We start from the raw sequence: 19404 nt of genomic DNA, 5'->3' as shown, positions 1-19404 counted from the left end.
GTGGGGAATTTTACGATGGTGTGTGCACGGGTGTGGAATGGCGTGTGCGGTTTTCTGTAACAGGAGGTGTACACCATGGCAAACTATAAAACGCACACACCATTCCACACCCACCCACACACCGCCGTAAAACTTCCCATAATTTAAAATTTCAAATGTACAAAATATAATTAATTATTACCATTGATATGGTCCTTAATAATTTAAAATATCAATTTCCATTCATAATCTCCCTAATATAATGCTTAAGATTCCAATTGAATTATATCCATAATTAAACATATGTCTACAATTACTATTTAATCCTTTTGATTTAAATATATCCTTAATTACTTTCACAATCTCTTATAATCTCAACCATTTATGAAAAATGACTATATATATATATATATATATATATATATATATATATATATATATATATATATATATATATATAATTAAGTTCCAGTGCGGGTAATTGTCTCCTGTGCAGTTGTGCGGGTGATTAATGTGCATGAGTTTTGTACTTAAGGTGCATGAGTCTTGTGATTAAGCTGCGTGAAGTTTGTGCTTAATGTGCGTGAGTGTGTACTGAGTTTTGTGCTTAATGTGCGTGAGTTTTGTACTTAAGGTGAATGAGTCTTGTGCTTAAGGTGCGTGAGTCTTGTGCTTAAGGTGCGTGAGTTTTGTGCTTAATGTGCGTGAGTGTGTACTTAATGTGAGTTGTTGTTTAAACTTTAAGGTGCATGAGTTTTGTGCTTAATGTGCATGAGTTTTGTGCTTAAGGTGCGTGAGTCTTATTCTTAAGGTGTGTGAGTTTTGTGTGCTTAACGTACGTGGGTTTGTGCTTAATGTGAGTAGTTGTTGAAACTTAAATGGTGCATGAGTTATGTGCTTAAGGTGCGGTTGACTTGTGCTTAACATGCGCGAGGCTTGTGCTTAACGTTCGTGGGGTTGTGTTCTTAAGGTGTTTTGTTTGTGTGCTTAATGTGCGTGTGTTTTGTACTTTAAGTGCTTCAGATTAATGTTTAACGTGCGTCCACCCGCACAACCGCACGGGAAGCCCCACCCGCACAACCGCACGGGAAGCCCCACCCGCTTGAATGTGTTCCACTTTTAGTCCCACCGTTAGTATTTCCATCAAGAGGCCGTGTAATCTAGGTGTATTTTGACCTTTCTTTTCATCCAATACTATGTTTGACTAAAGAAATGAGAACATTAAACCTAAAACCTAAGAAACCTCGCTGGCCCATGTTGGAACGAACGAAGCAATGTAGCTTTGGCTTCCCATTCTCGTTGTTCGAAGAGCCATCTTCGAATATCGGAGGAGGAGGACGAAGCGCCTGGATTAAAAGAGAAGAGACAAACATAAAAAGACCAAAATACCATTTGATTATACGGCCTCTTGACGGAAATATTAACGGTAGACTAAAAGTGAAACACATTCAATAATAGTGGTTGTAAAGTGGCAAAAAAAAATTAAAGTGGACTGAAATTGGAAACGCCCATATAACAGTAGGACAAAAATGGAATTCACTCACTCTCTCTCTCTCGCTCTCTCTCTCTCTCTCTCTCTATATATATATATATATATATATATATATATATATATATATATATATATATATATATATATAGCCCTAAACCAAACATGATTATATTACATACCTCAATTTTTAACCAAACACAGTAATGTAACATTTCCTAAGGTAATCTAACATTCCGTGAACTAGTATATTAAAAATGTACTTTTTGTTATGGTTTACACAACATTATGTGGACCATGATCCACACAATAATTTGCCATTAAGCTAAGGCATGTACTTTACATCACCATATATATATATATATATATATATATATATATATATATATATATATATATATATATATATATATATATAAGTGTTAGAATAATTATGATATATGTGGCTCATTAATTAATTATTTCAATGTCTCCCAATTAAGATAAATATTTATCTTTATCAACGTGAGAATAAAGGGTTATTATTATGAGACTCTAGTCCTCTCTCTCTCGTCTTTCGCATAACTAAAAGCTCTCTCCATCGAAGTTCTTAGTTTAAGGAAATGCAAAAGGTCTGGAAGGAGAAATCAAGTCTCTAGTTCAAGCAACACAGGTAAAACATGGAACCAGGAATGTTCGTTAAACGTTAATTAAGCATATATAATATGTAAAATTCATTGTGTTCTGAAGATCTTGTGTGGTTAGGATTTATCTTATATTTGATATCAGAGACAAGTTGAAGAACATATGTTTTTTCATATATGATTATGCAAATCAATGGCTTGTTATGTATCTCACTGAAACATAATATTATATGGATATGTAAATTATAGTACGTATGGATATGTTTTAAAGGATTAAACATATATGTTATTTACGTGAATGATTCCAATTGTATTCATATTTGTGTCGTCCCTTTCAATTACGTGAGTGACTGCATGCTCCAATAGAAACATCAACATTTGTGTCGTCCCTTTCAATGAACTCAATAGAGGGACAAATTCATTGACTGATAATTATTGTGTTGTATTATTAGTTTTTTATTGTTATGAGGTTTGGTTGTTGATTCATCCACTTAAGTTTAGAGACTAATAGTGATAATTATGTATGTGGATATGCTGCGTAGGATTAATTATATGTCTACAGGTTATTGGATTGTTAATTATGTATGTATTGTAATTACGTAATTCATTTAAACTGTTATTTCGTATTGATTTTATGATTTTATTTAGGAATAATGTTCAAATTGACTACGGAACAAAATGTGAAAGTGTAATTTGATCACTGAACGACAAAAAGTACAATTAGGTCACTCAACTCTTCAAATGTAAGCAATTTCACGTGATAACAGGTTAACAGTCCATATAGCAGGTTGCATGTTGACTTGACTTTTTTTTTTTTTTTTTAAATTCCTTTTCATTTCTTCTTCTTCTTCTTCTTCTTCTTTTTTTTTTTTTTTTTTTTTTTTTTTTTTTTTTTTTTTTGCATAAAATCTATGTTGCAGTATGGACCTGGTCCTTTCCTTTCTTTCTTTACTCTTTCTTCATTTGTAGTACGCATCTGCTGCAATACGCACCTGGAGATAAATTTTTAGGTGTATATGTTCATATAAAAGAACTTGGTACTGCGGTAGATTTTTTTACAAATATTAAATTTAAATGAAAATCAATTGCCCGTGATTATGTGATATGATGCTTATAAAGAAATGACATGATGCTAGATTTTATTGTATTGGGTAAATTGAAGTTTAATAATTATGAAATATTTAAGAGTCGCCTAAAGGTTGGTCAATAATTTTATAATCATAAACATAATAGTGATGAATTATTTATATTCGTTAGTTTGGGTTGTTTAGCATATCCAAAGATAGCAAACAAGTCTAGTCGTAATATACTTACTGGCCAATTATATGAAAAATTATAATAATAGAACACCGTTTTATATATGTTTAATGTTATACGTTGTTGGATCACCCAAAGGAGACATTCAATGTATTTGATTGTTTATGAGTATGTTAATTAAATCTGTTTATCTATTTATGTATTAATGTTTAAGTATTTTATATGTATTGCAACATCTAGTTGTGTTTCAATTCATTGTCAGCTGCACCGCCTTTGTAAAGTTTAATGGGCTGAACTTTGCTGAGTGGAATGCATGAACAAATCCAGTTTCACTTCGGTGTTCTGGATCTTGATCTAGCACTCTTGATTGACAACCCTGCTGTTGTTGATGATTCTAGCCGTACTAATGATGTAGCTTTCCATCAAGCATGGGAAAGATCAAATAGATTCAACTTAATGTTTATGCGAATGACACTTGGAAACAACATTAAGTCTACATTTCCCAATTTGACAATGTAAGGATTTGTTGAAACATGAGGAGGAAAATTCACATTCTGAATGTGGTGATAAGGCCCTACCACAATACCATGCATGATTATGTTACTGAGATGTTGAGCTTAGCAACAAGATTAAGGTCCATGGACTTGAGTGATAATTTTGTTGTACAATTTATCTTTAATTCTTTACCTCTCGAGTATAAAACATTCTAAGTGAATTACAATTTTATTAAAGATGGGTGGAATGTGCTCGAATTGCGTAAGTTAAATTAATTATGGAACAATAAACCCAAGTTAAGAGCAATCCCCGACTGGATTGGAAGCTCGGTCGGATCTATTCATCACTCCCAGCTGATATGAAGACTCATAGGCATATATGTTCATCGAATTTTGTATTAAGAACATATGAGGCTCACATTATTTATCTCTCTATTTTAGCTCCTGTTGATTAGCTCTGTAGGTTAGATTAGTTGTTGTAACTACTTCTCTAGCTTTCCTCCTCTGTACACTATTTATAGCTGCATGAGCTTACATTAATAAACATCAAGTTCATAAACTCTATATGGTATCCAGAGCCTGAAATCTCCTACGAAAGAATTCTTTTTTTTTTTTTTCTAATCAATGGCTTCCACCAACACCAATGAGATCATCCAGCTAAATGCTCCACTCACTTTCCTATCAAACTCACCACCACCAACTTCCCAGTTTGGCGCCGGCAGGTTCACGCCACTCTTGTTGGCCTCAATCTCATGGGCTACGTTGAAGGTTCCACCAAGGAACCGGCGAAATTCTCGGACGATGCTCAATCCGTCCCCAATCCTAATCACTTAATTTGGTACCGACAAGACCAAATTATTGTTAGTGCGCTTCTAGGAAGCTGTACTGATACAATTCAGCCGCTCATCTCGTAGGTCACGACGGCTCATGATGCGTGGCAACGCCTTGTTGCAGATTATGCTAGTGCCTCCCGAGGACGTATTATCTCCCTCAAGGCCAAGCTAACCAGAAACCCGAGAGGCTCTCGGTCTATCTCAGCATATCTCAATGATATGCGAGCCGTAGCTGACGATCTTGCCTTGGCTCAGTGTCCGGTGTCTGAGGAAGATTTGCTCGTGCACATTCTGACTCAGCTAGGAGAAGAGTACAACTCCATCATTTCTGCAGTCCGCGTTCGTGAGAAACCTCTCTCGTTGGGTGAGTTAGCCGATGTGCTACCTGACCATGAACTTCAGTTGAAGGATGCAGATGATTCACGCCAGTTGTTAGCAACTACCAATGCTACCCAGCGGACTTCGTCCCCTCGAAACAACCGACAGTTGAACTTCAATCGCAATACCCATACCAATACTAACAATTACAGAGCGAATAGATCGACTTGGAAACAAGGTGACACTAATCGGCCCACTGTTATATGCAAGTTTTGCAACTTTGCAGGACATGAGACGAAAGTTTGCCGCAAGCTGGCTAGGTTCCTAAAAGAGCATAATGTCCTCACCACCCAGATGCCACCTACAGCCCAGTCTGCGCTAGTATCTCCACCCTGGATGTTTGACAGCGGTGCATCGCATCACGCCACTTCTAGTCTCGAGTCACTGCAGTCAATCTCTGAGTACAATGGACCTGATGAGGTTCGCCTGGGTGACGGTAATTCCCTACATATTTCACATATTGGCCAGTCTGTTATCCCTACTCCATCCTCTGTCCTTAACTTAGAAAATATCTTGCATGTTCCTCAGTTACACACTAACTTGGTTTCATATCCCAATTGTGCAAGACTAATCGTGTGTCTGTGGAATTTTTTGGTTCCCATTTTCTTGTTAAGGATCTTCAAACCGGGACTACGCTACTGAAGGGAGTGAACAATAATGGTGTCTACTATGGACCTATTGCGTTTCACCCAACAGTACACACTGCGCAGTTGTCCTCTTTGTCTCAGTGGCACCAACAGCTTGGTCATCCGTCCAATAAGGTGTTGCAACTGGTGTTGCAACGCTGTAATGTTCCAGTTTCTATGTCATCTCTACGAAAATTCTACTGCTCTTCTTGCAATATTCATAAAAGCCATAAGCTGCCTTTTGCCAAAAATACTCTAGTTAGCACTAAACCTCTACAGTTAGTCTATACTAATGTATGGGGGCCTACGGGAAAGTCTATTGATGAGTTTTACTATTATCTAATATTTGTTGACCACTTTTCAAAATACATTTGGCTGTACCCCATGAAACGTAAGTCAGATGTCTTTACAATATTTACTTAGTTCAAAAAATTAGTGGAAAAATATTTTAGTTTTCCGATTGTCTCTATTTACTCAGATAATGGGGGAGAATTTGTAAAACTTATACCATTCCTGAACACCCATGGTATCTCTCATTTCACCACACCACCACACACTCCTGAGCATAATGGTGTCGCAGAGCGACGACACAGGCATGTGGTTGAAACCGGTATGGCCCTCCTTCACTCCGCATCCTTGCCGTCTTCGTTCTGGACCTACGCTTTTCAGGCAGCCGTCTATCTCATCAATCGGCTCCCCACACCGGTCTTGGGTAATCAGTCTCTGGTTGACATCCTGTTTCATCAGTCGCCTAACTATAGTAAGTTACAACCTTTTGGCTGTTTATGTTTCCCATGTTTGCGCCCTTATAACACCAAAAAGCTACAACTGAAGTCGCGTCCATGTGTCTTTCTTGGCTACTCCAACACTCAATCGGGTTATAGATGTCTGGATCCCAGTTCCAATCGGATTTATGTATCTAGGCATGTTAGGTTTGTGCCTCATGTATTTCCTTATAAAGATTTGCAGGAAGCATCTACCAACTCACCATCTGCTTTACATGGTTCTGAATCACGCAATATTGTGTTCAAATCATCCCCTTTGTCTACACAGGTTGAGAACGTTCCCCCGGCTGCACAATCACCTGTGCCAACCTTTGTGCCTTCTCCAAGTACGTCTCAGTCTAACGTAGCTGACTACCCGCAACCTGCTCTGGTGGGTGTTCCAACTCCAGTTTCAAAACCCGTTCCAATACCAGTTACAACTCCAGTTCCAACACCAATTCCAACTCCAGTTCCAACACAGTCAGCTGCGTCCAGTTCATCGTCCACCACTGTTCCACAAAGTGGTCAACATGCAGGCCAATCCGTGTCTGACTCCCAGCCCGTCACAACCTCCGAAACTTCTCAACCATAGAATAATCTTCGTCGTTCTTCCCGGGAGCGTCGTCCTAATCCTAGGTATTCTGACTATGTCATTAACCAAGTCACTTCACATCCCTTGCCACCCACTTTAGAACCTTCTACCGTCGCCCAGGCTCTTAAAGACGCTCGATGGAGGAAGGCGATGGATGAGGAGTTTGAAGCGCTCCAACGTAACAAAACATGGCAATTGGTTCCCCGCTGTGCAGCTGTCCCGATTGGCTGCAAGTGGGTCTATCGTGTCAAGCGTAAACCGGATGGGTCGGTCGATCGGTACAAAGCACGACTTGTGGCTAAAGGTTTCTTGCAGACTGCTGGCCGGGATTATTTTGAAACCTATAGCCCGGTTATGAAACCAGTGACCATCCGTGTGGTTTTGACTATTGCCTTGAGTAATCGCTGGACTTTGCGCCAGTTAGATATTAATAATGCGTTCCTTCATGGGACGCTGCATGAGGAGGTGTTTATGGAACAACCACAGGGCTATGTGGATCCTTCGTTTCAGTCCCATGTTTGTAAACTCACTAAAGCTCTATATGGTCTCAAGCAGGCGCCTAGAGCTTGGTACTTGGAGCTTTCACAGTTTTTGTTACGCTGTGGCTTTGTTAAGTCACAAGCAGATGCTTCTTTGTTTGTCTATTCTGCTAATACTGTCATCGTTTATTTCCTGGTGTACGTGGATGATATTATCTTAACAGGTAATGATGTTGCTTGGCTTGATCGCTTTGTTGGCACTCTGTCAGCCCGGTTTGCTCTCAAAGATCTTGGCCCTTTACATCACTTCTTAGGTGTTGAGGTGGTTCCAACACCTGCTGGTCTATTTCTGACTCAGAGTCAATATGTCACTGATATTCTGGTTCGATTTAAAATGGATGGTGCAAAGGCTGTTTCAACACCACTAGCTACCTCGGACAAGTTGCTGCCTGCGCCGTCTGGTGCAACGCCGGTTGATGTCACTCAGTTTCGGCGTCTCCTTGGCTTGTTGCAGTACCTGGTTGTCACTCGGCCAGATGTATCTTATGCAGTCAATCGTCTTTCGCAGTTCATGCGCTCTCCTACGGAACTGCACTGGCAGGCTGCTAAACGGCTGCTGCCCTATTTGAAGGGTACGGTTTGTCATGGCTTGTTCCTCCGTGCTGGGCAACCCTTGTCACTCAGAGTGTATATAGATGCTGATTGGGGTGGCTGCACTACTGATGGTCGTTCCACCACGGCGTACTTGGTGTATCTTGGTTCCAATCTCATATCTTGGAAGTCTGCTCGCCAGAAGTCTGTGTCGCGCTCTTCCACGGAGTCTGAATACCGGGCTTTGGCGAATGTTGCTGCAGAAGTCCTGTGGGTGAAAAGTTTGCTTCGTGAGCTTCGATTGCAGCTGGTGAAACCTCCGCTTTTGTTCTGCGACAATCTTAGCGCAACATATGTGTGCAAGAACCCGGTGTTCCATTCACGTATGAAGCATCTGGCACTCGATTACTTCTTTGTTCGTGACTTGGTTGCTAATGGTTCGATGGTGGTTCAGCACATCCCTTCAAAGAATCATCTCGCTGACTTCCTTACTAAACCCTTGGGTCGCTCCACGTTTCTTCTCTTTCGGTCCAAAATTGGAGTCTCCGATGGGTCCTCCATCTTGCGGGGGCGTATTAAGAACATTTGAGGCTCACATTATTTATCTCTCTATTTTAGCTCCTGTTGATTAGCTCTGTAGGTTAGATTAGTTGTTGTAACTACTTCTCTAGCTTTCCTCCTCTGTACACTATTTATAGCTGCATGAGCTTACATTAATAAACATCAAGTTCATAAACTCTATATTTTGTGCTAAGGCAGTGTCAGAGTAGGCTACGAATACAAAAGACATGAATAACAATGTCATTACATTTGTAACCATTTGAATATTCTGACATTTAATTATAATAACTATAGAAACTATTTTTTGTAACTTGGCAAAAGGATAACAATTGGAATACATTGATCCTGTTTGGTAACATAGTTAGCTTATCAGTCTATTTTGACTTATCTGACTTGGTTAAACAATTAATATGAATGTTTAATTAATTAACTTTTTATAATAGCGCTTATTGTTCAAAATGCTAAAATTCAAAAAATTGTTCAAAGAAGCTTTTTGGATAAGCTTTTTGAGAAGTTTTTTGAGAAAGTAATTTTGCATGTAATAAGATATCAGCTAATAGCTAATTTACCAAATACTTTTTTACAATCAGCTAATTTTATCAACTAGTAAACCCCACTAACCCAATCAGCTAACATCTATTTACCAAACATCCCCATTATTATTCTTAACTTTGAATGTTCCGAACTCCTCAAAAGTTCATTCACTTATTATTCACAATTTTCAATTCTATTGCATTTAGATATACCAGATCGATCCAAAATCAATCTATGGTTACATGTTAGGACCATAATGTTTAGATTAACGTAACGCTAACAATTATGTTAATTCCATCGTACCATATAGTAATGAACATAATTGGAATGATGTCCACAATATTATTCATATAGCCCCGCATATGCACAATATGATCACACACCAATACGGCAATACATACATTAATGTTTGCAAGATATACACAACTATAGCTCATAGGTTCTATGATTATATCTGACTCCATCTTCTATCTAGATTCATCTTCTTCTTTTTCTTTATTAAGTTGCCCCCAATTAACTTCATTCTAATTCAAAGGACAACAATTTTGTGCTTACATCAAGGAAAGAACATATATGTGATTCCACAATTAAGCAATTAATCTAACCGTAGAGATGTAAAGGCAAACGTGGAGTAAGGAGAGTACAGAGTGGAGTTGCCTTGACACTTGTTAGCCCTCCGGTCTCTGTCATGTCGATTAGCTCATTCGAAATTCTTTTTAAATCAAAGCCATGAATAAGATTAGCCAAGACCAACTCTACTAATTCTAGTCCAAGAGAAAATCCAGGACACATTCTCCTCCCACTGCCAAATGGAATTAGCTCAAAATGATTACCCCTTAAATCGATCTCTTTGTGCTCACCCAAGAATCTCTCAGGCCTAAACACATCAGGATCTGACCAAAAATTCGGATCTCGTTGAACCTTGAAGACATTCACCACTACACGTGTACCATTTGGGATGTGATAGCCATTGACAGTGCAATTGTCTATTGATTGATGAGGTAGTAAAAGAGGACCGGGAGGATATAAACGTAAAGTTTCTTTGATCACCGCTTGAAGATAAGTCAATTTACTTAGGTCGGAATGATTAAGGCGTCTTTCCCTCCCAACATGGATGTCTAGTTCAGCTTGGATCTTCTCTAGCACACAATAATTGTTTAATACTAAAGAAAGCGCCCATGTTAATGTTACTGTAGTTGTATCGGTGGCCGCTGACAACACAGACTGCCATGTAAATTTAAATAATTATTTGGGTTTGAGAAAAGATGAATGAGATGAAACCAAATTAATTAAAGAACAAAAGAGTGACATGCATACCATGGAAGTGGCTTTAACAATTGTGTCAGCATCAAAATCTTTATTGTGATCCCCATCATCTTTGCCATGAAAAGTGGACAGCAATCCATCCATGAAGTCTTCTTCCTCTTCTTCTTGAGATTTCGTATTTCTTTTCTTTTTATGTTCTTGTAGCCAACCTTCCATTATGGTGTCCATCTCTTTGGCTGTCTCCTTCATGGCTTTCTCATGTCCTCCTATATCCAACCATCTTAGCCATGGCAGGTAATCACCCACAACTGACGTTCCCAACAGATCGAAGAATCTCCTAACCGTCACCACTGTCCGTTTCCCTTCTTCCTCGTACCGCTGCCCGAAAAGGATTTGCATCATGATGTCCATGATTAGTTTCCCGAACAACTCCTTCATGTCCAGCTTTACATCCTCGGATTCTTCATTCTTGTCCCTCAGCCAGCTTCTGTAGATATCTTGGGTAAACGATGTTACTCCCAATTCCCAAAACCGCCTGAGCGTCTGGAGATGACGGTTGGACAGTAGGTTGAGCACGACAGCCTTGCGGGCATCGCGCCAGTTCTGATCGTACGGACCCAGGCCTAACATGACGTTGTTGTACCCCATGATCTCCGAAGCTAAGGTCTTGGGCCGGCCAGCGAGCGCTCTGTCGTTGGTGGTAAAGCATTCTTTGGCGATTCGTGAGTCGCTGACCACCAGGACTTGATGCGCACCGAGCTTTAACCGGAATATAGGGCCGTATTTGTCCGCCATGTCGGCTAAGATCTTGAAGGTGGCTCCAGGGGCGCAGAGGAGGTGTAGATGTCCGATTATAGGCCACGCTCCGTCTGCTTCGGGTACTTTTTGGCTCGATCCTTTGTGAAATATTAAGATGTTGTAGATAAAAGTGATGAGTAGTAGAGAAGTGGTAGCCAAAGCTGCTACAATGGCTGCTATCAGAGTGAAATCCATGGTTTGAACCGTGAGCTCACCTAGATATTTTCATTTGCCCACGTTGTAGATTGCATACGATTATATACACATGTAAGGAAAAATAAGAAAATTAGAAGTAGTTGTTCATTGCGTCTTAACATTGGTTCAAAAATCAGGCCTAGGCACCGATTAATAGGCACTAGGCATTGGCCGACCGCCTACGGTATCACCATAATCGGTGGTCTAGTCGGCTAGCTGGCTATGCCACTGACTAGGCCATCTAAGCGCTGCATAGGCCGCCTAGGCATCCTAGTACTAGGCCTCCTAGGCATCGATTAGGCTGCCTAGACACCGATTAGGTTGCATAGTTAGTCGATTAGCTATTGTTTCCTTCTTTTAAAAGTTGTATCTAATTCGAAAGTATGTAGCAACGTTTTTAAAGATGAAGAAGATGGATCTTCGGGATTAACCTTTAATGTGGGTATATGCTCCATTTAAAAATCCAAACTGTGGGCAAATTGTTCAAGGTTTGAAGATTGTTTGGTTTAGAGGGTGGCAGATATTTAACTAAAAAATCATTTTTGTATGAGAGACTGTTGAAGTATACCGAGATCTCAATAAAGTGCTTCAAAGAATCTCAATGAGAATATTTTTGGAGTTGCGAGGCCCTGACGTTTGATCAGCAATTAGGATGCATCTTTCATTGCTTCTCCTAGCAGGTCGGTCTAAACATTTTATAGGTCCGAGGTCAAATTTAAAAAAAAAAAAAAAAAAAAAAAACCCTGAAAAATTAAAATTTAAATTTAATAATACTAAAAAAATATCAAATAACATGAAATAATTAAGATGTAAAAAAAATTCAACAATTTTTTAAATATAAAAATAATCATGACAAAAAATTCATGCGTGCTTTACTTAATGCAAAATTGTCATCAATAATTACATCAAAGATTAATTAATATTCTCTAGTATATCCTTTTCAATACACAAAATAAATTAAAATAAAACCAATCTTCATATAATAAAACTAATAAACTTACCATTTCATTATACATAGAAATCCTAATAAATAGAATTAAAATACAAATAAAATTTTAATTCAACTCTTAAACAATGTATAATTAGAAATTTAAGATTTCTAAACAACAATTAACCCAATTTATTTTAGTTGTTAGTTGTTACGCATATCAAAGAGAATATCTTCTCCCAAAAAAAACAAAATATCAAAGAGAAAATATCTAACACTTCAATAGGAGGGCGAGGGAACCAATCATCATATATATATATGCATGAATGGTCACTGCTAGTCCTTTAGATAATATTAATTACCCCGTACTATATATAATGTTTTATTCGAAAATTTTATGCTACCTAATGGCTACATATATATGGTGTTTCGTGTTTATATTTTACCAACCATCAAGGCATGTACTTTAAATCACCAAATATATATATATATATATATATATATATATATATATATATATATATATATATATATATATATATATATATATATATATATATATATATATATATATATATATATATATATATATATATATATATATATATATATATATATAGGATCCGGATCAGGTGAGGACCTAATCTTAGGTGAGGACGTGAGGACTAATCTAGACCATTAAATTAGAATGATGTATGATTGAGATTAAAAGAAACAAATCACACGGATTAAGAAAACAAATCCCTTTAAAATATTAAAATATATAAATTTAGGGTAAATCAGTCTTATTAAAAGATGTGCATTCCTATACAAAATGTTGTGCATTCCTATACTGAGTGTTGTGCATTCCTATACTGAGTGTTGTGCATCAATAACTTCATTGTTGTGCATTCAAACCCCGCTAAAAAATCATACAGTGAACATCCAATGTTCTACGATGTATTGAACTATGTGCTATAATGCACAACTCCCTAGCCTATAGTGCACAACTTACAACACTAGGTTGCACAATCAGCACACACGAATGCACAATTGTACTACCCAGGCATTTATACATATACACGACAATCCAAATATAGACAATATTATACTCAAAAGAACAAGCGAAAAAAAATAAAAAATACTGATTAGTTTGCATGGGCGAACACTCAATCAATGATGAAGAAATCGCGGCTCCAAATTGCAACGGTGATGATCCAAGAAAATAGGAAACCAATTTGGCCCAGAATAATACATGCGTTCACACTTAAAAAAAAATAGAAAAAGACACTATTATCCCACTTTAACAAAAAAGATCAATCCATGTCATCTCAAGAACTCAAATATGGACCATCCAAATAAAAAACAAACGCACAAGATTAGTCCTCACGTCCTCACCTAAGATTAGGTCCTCACCTGATCCGGATTCTCTCTCTATATATATATATATATATATATATATATATATATATATATATATATATATATATATATATATATATATATATATATATATATATATATATATATATATATATATATATATATATATATATATATATATATATATATGGAAGGGATCAGGTGCATTTGTTGCTTCCAGTGTGGATGTGCGATGGATTAATGTGTGTGAGGTTTATACTTAATGTGCGTGAGATTTGTACTCAATGTGCCTGAGATTTGTACTTAATGTGCGTCATGTTAATATGCGTGAGCTTTGTACTTAATGTGCCTGAGTATTGTGTTTAATGTGCGTGAGATTTGTGCTTAATATGCGTGCCTATTTCAGAATTACGAGCTCAGAAGGAAGCAGAACAGAAACTCACGCACATTAACGCCCAAGCTTCTTGTTACTTCTTCCTTCAATTTGGCCATGGATTATGGATTATCAGCTACCTTCAGTGCAGTTGAATGTTTATATAAATGACGTACGCACAGTAAAATTTGCACAACAGCTAGGTGTGGATTTCTGTTGTATTATTCCTATAATTTTTAACCACCATAGCTCGCCTCCGCATCATCATCATCAGGGAGGGGGCAAATGGCTACTGGGGATGGGAAAGAAGCTGACATCAATATTTTCTACTGCATTTTACACATTCATGCACATTAAGTACAAATCTCAGGCACATTAAGCACAACACTCACGCGCATTGAGTACAAATCTCGCATACATTAATCATCCGCACGGGAAGCATTCACCACACAGGAACCTTTCACTATATATATATATATATATATATATATATATATATATATATATATATATATATATATATATATATATATATATATATATATATATATATATATAAGTGTTAGAATAATTATGATATTGCTCACTAATTAATTATTTTAATGTTTCTCAATTAAGATAAATATTTATCTTTAAATTTAATAATGTGCTAATTTTATTATTGGTTAATTAAGAGATAATATCATATTGATTCTAACCATTCATCAGTTTATCTCTCACGTTGATGGAACATGAGAATAAAAGGTTATTATTATGAGACTCTGGTCTTTTCTCTTATCTTCCGCATAACTAAAAGCTCACTCCATCGAAATTCTTAGTCTAAAAAAATGCAAAAAATCTGGAAGGAGAAATCAAGTTTCTAGTTTAAGTAACTCACGGAAAAATGCATGGACCCATGTATGTTCTTTAAACGTCAATTAAGCATTATATGTGAAATTCATTGTGTTCTGAAGATCTTGTGTGCTTAGGATTTATCTTACATTTGGTATTAGAGCCTAGTTGAAGAACATATGTTTTTTCATATATGATGATGCAAATCAATGGCTTGTTACATATCTTACTGAAACATCATATTATATGGATATGTAAATTATAGTACGTATGCAGGGACGGAGCTAGGAATTTTGTTGAGAGGATGCGAAGAAGCAAGGATGGATCCATCAATTTTTTCGAGTGAAAGCGAAACATTAAAACAAAAGAGATAATTTAAAAAAAAATTACCCAAGAAATATAGGTATAAATATTGTTGGATATGGGCAAAAAATAATTTTATTAAATCTAAGGTTGTCCAAGCAAGAGCACAAGGCAAAAAACTCTCCTTGATACCCGAAATAGTCTCATATTGGGCGTTAAGTGTGTGAATGTGTGCCTAGTCTACAAGCTCTACTCTCGTAGCAACAAACACACTCCAAATCAAGCATATAATTGGGATCCAACAATTATACACAATTTCACAACAAACCCAATTCACGCAACTAACCCTAGAACACCCAAATAATCCCCTTTATGCAATACAACTCAAATAGGCATCAATAGCAAGAAATCAAACCAAATCCTAGTGCCAAAACACTTAGTTATTCATAATATAACAATAGATACACAATACTGAAAGAGTAATTGAAAGCTAGGGCCGGCCCTAGGGCAAGGGCAGGTTGGGCCCTTGCCCAGGGCCCATGCTTGGGGGAGGGCCTCATCCTATTTCTTATATATATAGTATCTATGTATTGAGTATAAGTAATTTATATACATATATTTTGTATTAAGATGAATTAACTTGGTTGGTAAGATACTTGAATTTTAACCTAATTTAACAAAAGGCCAGTGATCCAACCCTTCCCCTCACATTTTAGAATTCTTTGCTTATATTCTAATGTATATTTTAAAAATTTATTTTTATTGACTTTTAGAATTCCTCAACTTTACTTCTTTGCTTATATTGATATATTCTAATGTATATTTTAAAAATTTATTTTTATTGATTTTTAGAATTCCTCAACTTTACTTCTTTGCTTATATTCTAATGTATATTTTAAAAATTTATTTTTATTAATTTTTGGTGTTTAATACGGAGAAGTATTTTTAATGTAGTTTTTAAATATATAAATTTTCATATATTTATACTAAACATATAATGAAAATTTTTTATATTAAATATATAAATTTTTATATTAGATTTTTAATGGAGTTTCTAAATTTATAAATTTTTATATACTTATACTAACCATATTATGAAAAATTGAATTAAAAAAACTTCAATCAACTCATGTTAACCAAACAACACACGTAAAAATAGGACGGAGGGGGTTATATGATATATTTTGAGATTGAATTATAAAAAAAATTAAAGATAATTTACTCCGTACCTTTTTATGAATATCTAATCAATATAATATGCAAGCTTCTATCATGTGTCATTGTATTCAAATTATTCTAAAAAAGTTTGAAATTTATCTACTTAAAAGAAAAAGTATTTATAAAAATCATATAAATAATATAGAAGATTTGTGATTTATAATATGTTTCATGTTCAAACTATTTTATCTAGGTAATTATGTTTCATATCTTTTTGCGTTTTGAAATATTTTAATTTCTTGCTCCTAGTCAAAAAAAGATTTTTAGCTTCACATATGTTTGTAATTATTGTTTTATAAATTTTTTAATAATAATTAATTTATTATTATTAGGATAACAATGTTATTGTTTATAAGTTTACTGGATTTTAAATTATTCATTCATTTTAATAAACTATACTATTATTTATTTATAAAGGCACTTATACGATTATTTATTATTTTGCATTAAGAAAAGCATCTAGAATTTTTTTCATGATTATTGTTGTGTATGTAAAATCGTTAAAAACTTGTACGTTAATCTTATTTAAAATTATTGATATTAATAATTTTTTCGTTATTCAATTTAAATTTTAGGCATGAAATATATATATTAACCGGGGGCCTTTTTTTTTTTTTTTTTTTTTTTTTTTTTTTTTTTTTTTTAATCCTGCCCCGGGCCTATAAAATGATAGGACCGGCCCTGTTAAAAGCATAGATGAAAAGTAAAGAGTAGAGATAATAAGGAAACTTCTCTATTGAAGCTTTGAAATCCAAGATTTGCAATGTTCTTGAGCTTGGAAAATGGAAATGAATAAGAGATCTACACTAATCTAAGTTATTCTAAAGTTAACCCTAGCTATGAAGTGAAAAAGAAAATGAAATGTGAGTTTTTGGGGTGGAAAGAGTTCTATTTAAAACAAGGGATAAAGTGTCTTCAAAAAGTTGTAGAGGCTGGGCACAGGTGCGGGCAAGGATGTGCCCAAACCTGTGCCCACAAAACAATGCACACTGTACAGTCACAGGTGCAGGCAAGGGTCTGCCCAGACCCGTGGCCACAAGACAGTGCCCACTGTCTGCTAGCCACGGGTGTGGGCACATCCTTGGTTAGTCGGGGAGGCCTGTAAGGTCTTCGGGAATGCTTCGGTGCCCTCCTCGGCCGCGGGTCTCGCCATGGTCCATCCCAAAACTTCAAAAATCTACTTTGGTCATCTAATTGTGCTCTCGTGTTAAGGTGACTCCAAAAACTTGATCAAATACTTCATTAAATGCCTCAAAACATTGTTTCTTTGTCAAATCACCAAACACACGTAACAATTTCTTAAGTGACCAAAATGACTTCATAATATAATAAGTAACAAGCAAAAAGTACCAAAAATATACAAGGAAAAAGTATTAATTTTAGACAATCATCATCCTCGAGCCTTAATTGGAATATAGGCCTGTATTTGTCTGCCATGTCGGTCAAGACTTTGAAGGGGGAACATGGCCAGTGAGGAGGTGGAGATGGCCGATTATAGGCCATGCGCCGTTGGCTTCCGGTGATTTTTGGTTTGATCCCTGGTAAAATAGCAGGTTGTAGAGAAAGGTGAGTGATAGCAAAGTGGCAGCCAAAGCTGCTAAAATGGCTGGCACAGTGAAATCCATGGTTTTATTATTTGAATTGAAGTTTGAACCTTATAGATTTTGTACTGTCACCATATCGCCCCACTTTATAGATTGCTTCAAATACATATATACAAATAAGAGTTAATTACCAATAACGGTAAAGGAGGCATTGATGGACTTAGATTTTTTATTATTATTATTATTATTATTATTATTATTATTATTATTATTATTATTATTATTATTATTATTATTATTATTGTTATTATATTTTAAATAAAATCAAACGGTATTTCCAATCAGTTTTTAATCGAATTGTTCGGTACGATTAATTACTTTAATGTTTGGTACGATTTAGTTCGGAAAAACTGAACTGAATTGTCTATACCTAAAGTTATTTACTAAAATGGTCCTTTGACTATGAAAAAATTACCAATTTGGTCCCGAGTTAACGGAAGTCTAACGGCAAAACTAACGGAGGATCAAATTTGTTAAGATTTTTAAAGTTAAGAACTTAATTGATCAAAAAAAATTAATCGAGGACCAAATTGGTAATTTTATTATAGTCAAGGGACCATTTTGATAATTAACTGTATAAATAATGTTGTCTTTGTCATCATGTCATATTTTATTAAATTGACAGCCGAACAAACATGTGCCTCAGCTTCAATCTCTTATCAGAGACGATTAATATTGGCTAAAAATCTTTGATATTTTTAAATGTAGTTGGATGAACTACAATTGCTACGTTTAGGCGTAGGGTTAGGAGAAGCTGCTTTCTTGTTTTTGCGCCCTTCGCTCATGTCAGCAGTATCATCAGTGGTCATGGCAAGATAATTTGACAGCGATCACTTGCCCGAACGGTCCATTTTGTTCCCTTGCCTATAAAGTATTCTGTAATTTAGTCTTCGACTTTAAAAATTATCCAATTTAGTCACTTAACTGGTAAAATCACACTCAATTTAGTTATCCGTTACAAAAGCCATCCAAATACCGTTAATTTGAAGGACAGACACGTCAATCTATGTTCTAATACCCCTTTTTCAGCTTTTTGTCGCCTTTTTTTCTCTATTTCGATTACAGAGCAACCATATCCTTAGCCCTAGCTTTGCCCCATTGGCCATTGCTAGAAGTTCTCTACGAAGAATGTCGTTACAAGGGAGGAAACAAAATAGGGAGATTCTTTATCATCTTCTGACTCAATGAAACAAAGATTACACTTTGAAGAAGTAATTTCTATTCTTCATTATAATAATTGTGGTAATAATCAGTTAACATTTCAAGTCTCATGGAGTTCTGCTAATCCTAATCGTAGGTTTTGAAATTGTGTTGGTATCAACATAA

General features: G+C 35.9%; 2 protein-coding genes across 2 annotated transcripts; one reads left to right on the top strand and one right to left on the bottom strand.

The window, feature by feature from the left end:
• Window positions 1–4466: 4466 nt before the first annotated feature.
• On the top strand, window positions 4467–5553 carry LOC109152126. Its single transcript, XM_019299701.1, has 3 exons — window positions 4467–4610; window positions 4757–5489; window positions 5522–5553. Exons 1-3 carry the CDS (start codon window positions 4467–4469, stop codon window positions 5551–5553), a joined length of 909 nt encoding a protein of 302 aa, XP_019155246.1.
• Window positions 5554–9580: 4027 nt separating this feature from the next.
• On the bottom strand, window positions 9581–11312 carry LOC109152162 (cytochrome P450 82A3-like). The gene is made up of 2 exons (XM_019299730.1): window positions 10518–11312; window positions 9581–10424 (listed from the first exon to the last, which is right to left on the bottom strand). The coding sequence occupies exons 1-2, from the start codon at window positions 11259–11261 to the stop codon at window positions 9801–9803; spliced, it is 1368 nt and encodes a 455-aa protein (XP_019155275.1). The 5' UTR covers window positions 11262–11312; the 3' UTR covers window positions 9581–9800.
• Between the last annotated feature and the right edge of the window lie 8092 nt (window positions 11313–19404).

Source organism: Ipomoea nil, unplaced genomic scaffold, assembly GCF_001879475.1.
Source record: "Ipomoea nil cultivar Tokyo-kokei standard unplaced genomic scaffold, Asagao_1.1 scaffold2387, whole genome shotgun sequence".
Lineage (NCBI taxonomy): Eukaryota > Viridiplantae > Streptophyta > Magnoliopsida > Solanales > Convolvulaceae > Ipomoea > Ipomoea nil.
The sequence above is the reverse complement of the archived record's forward strand: the minus strand, read 5'-3'. Positions and strand labels throughout refer to the sequence as shown.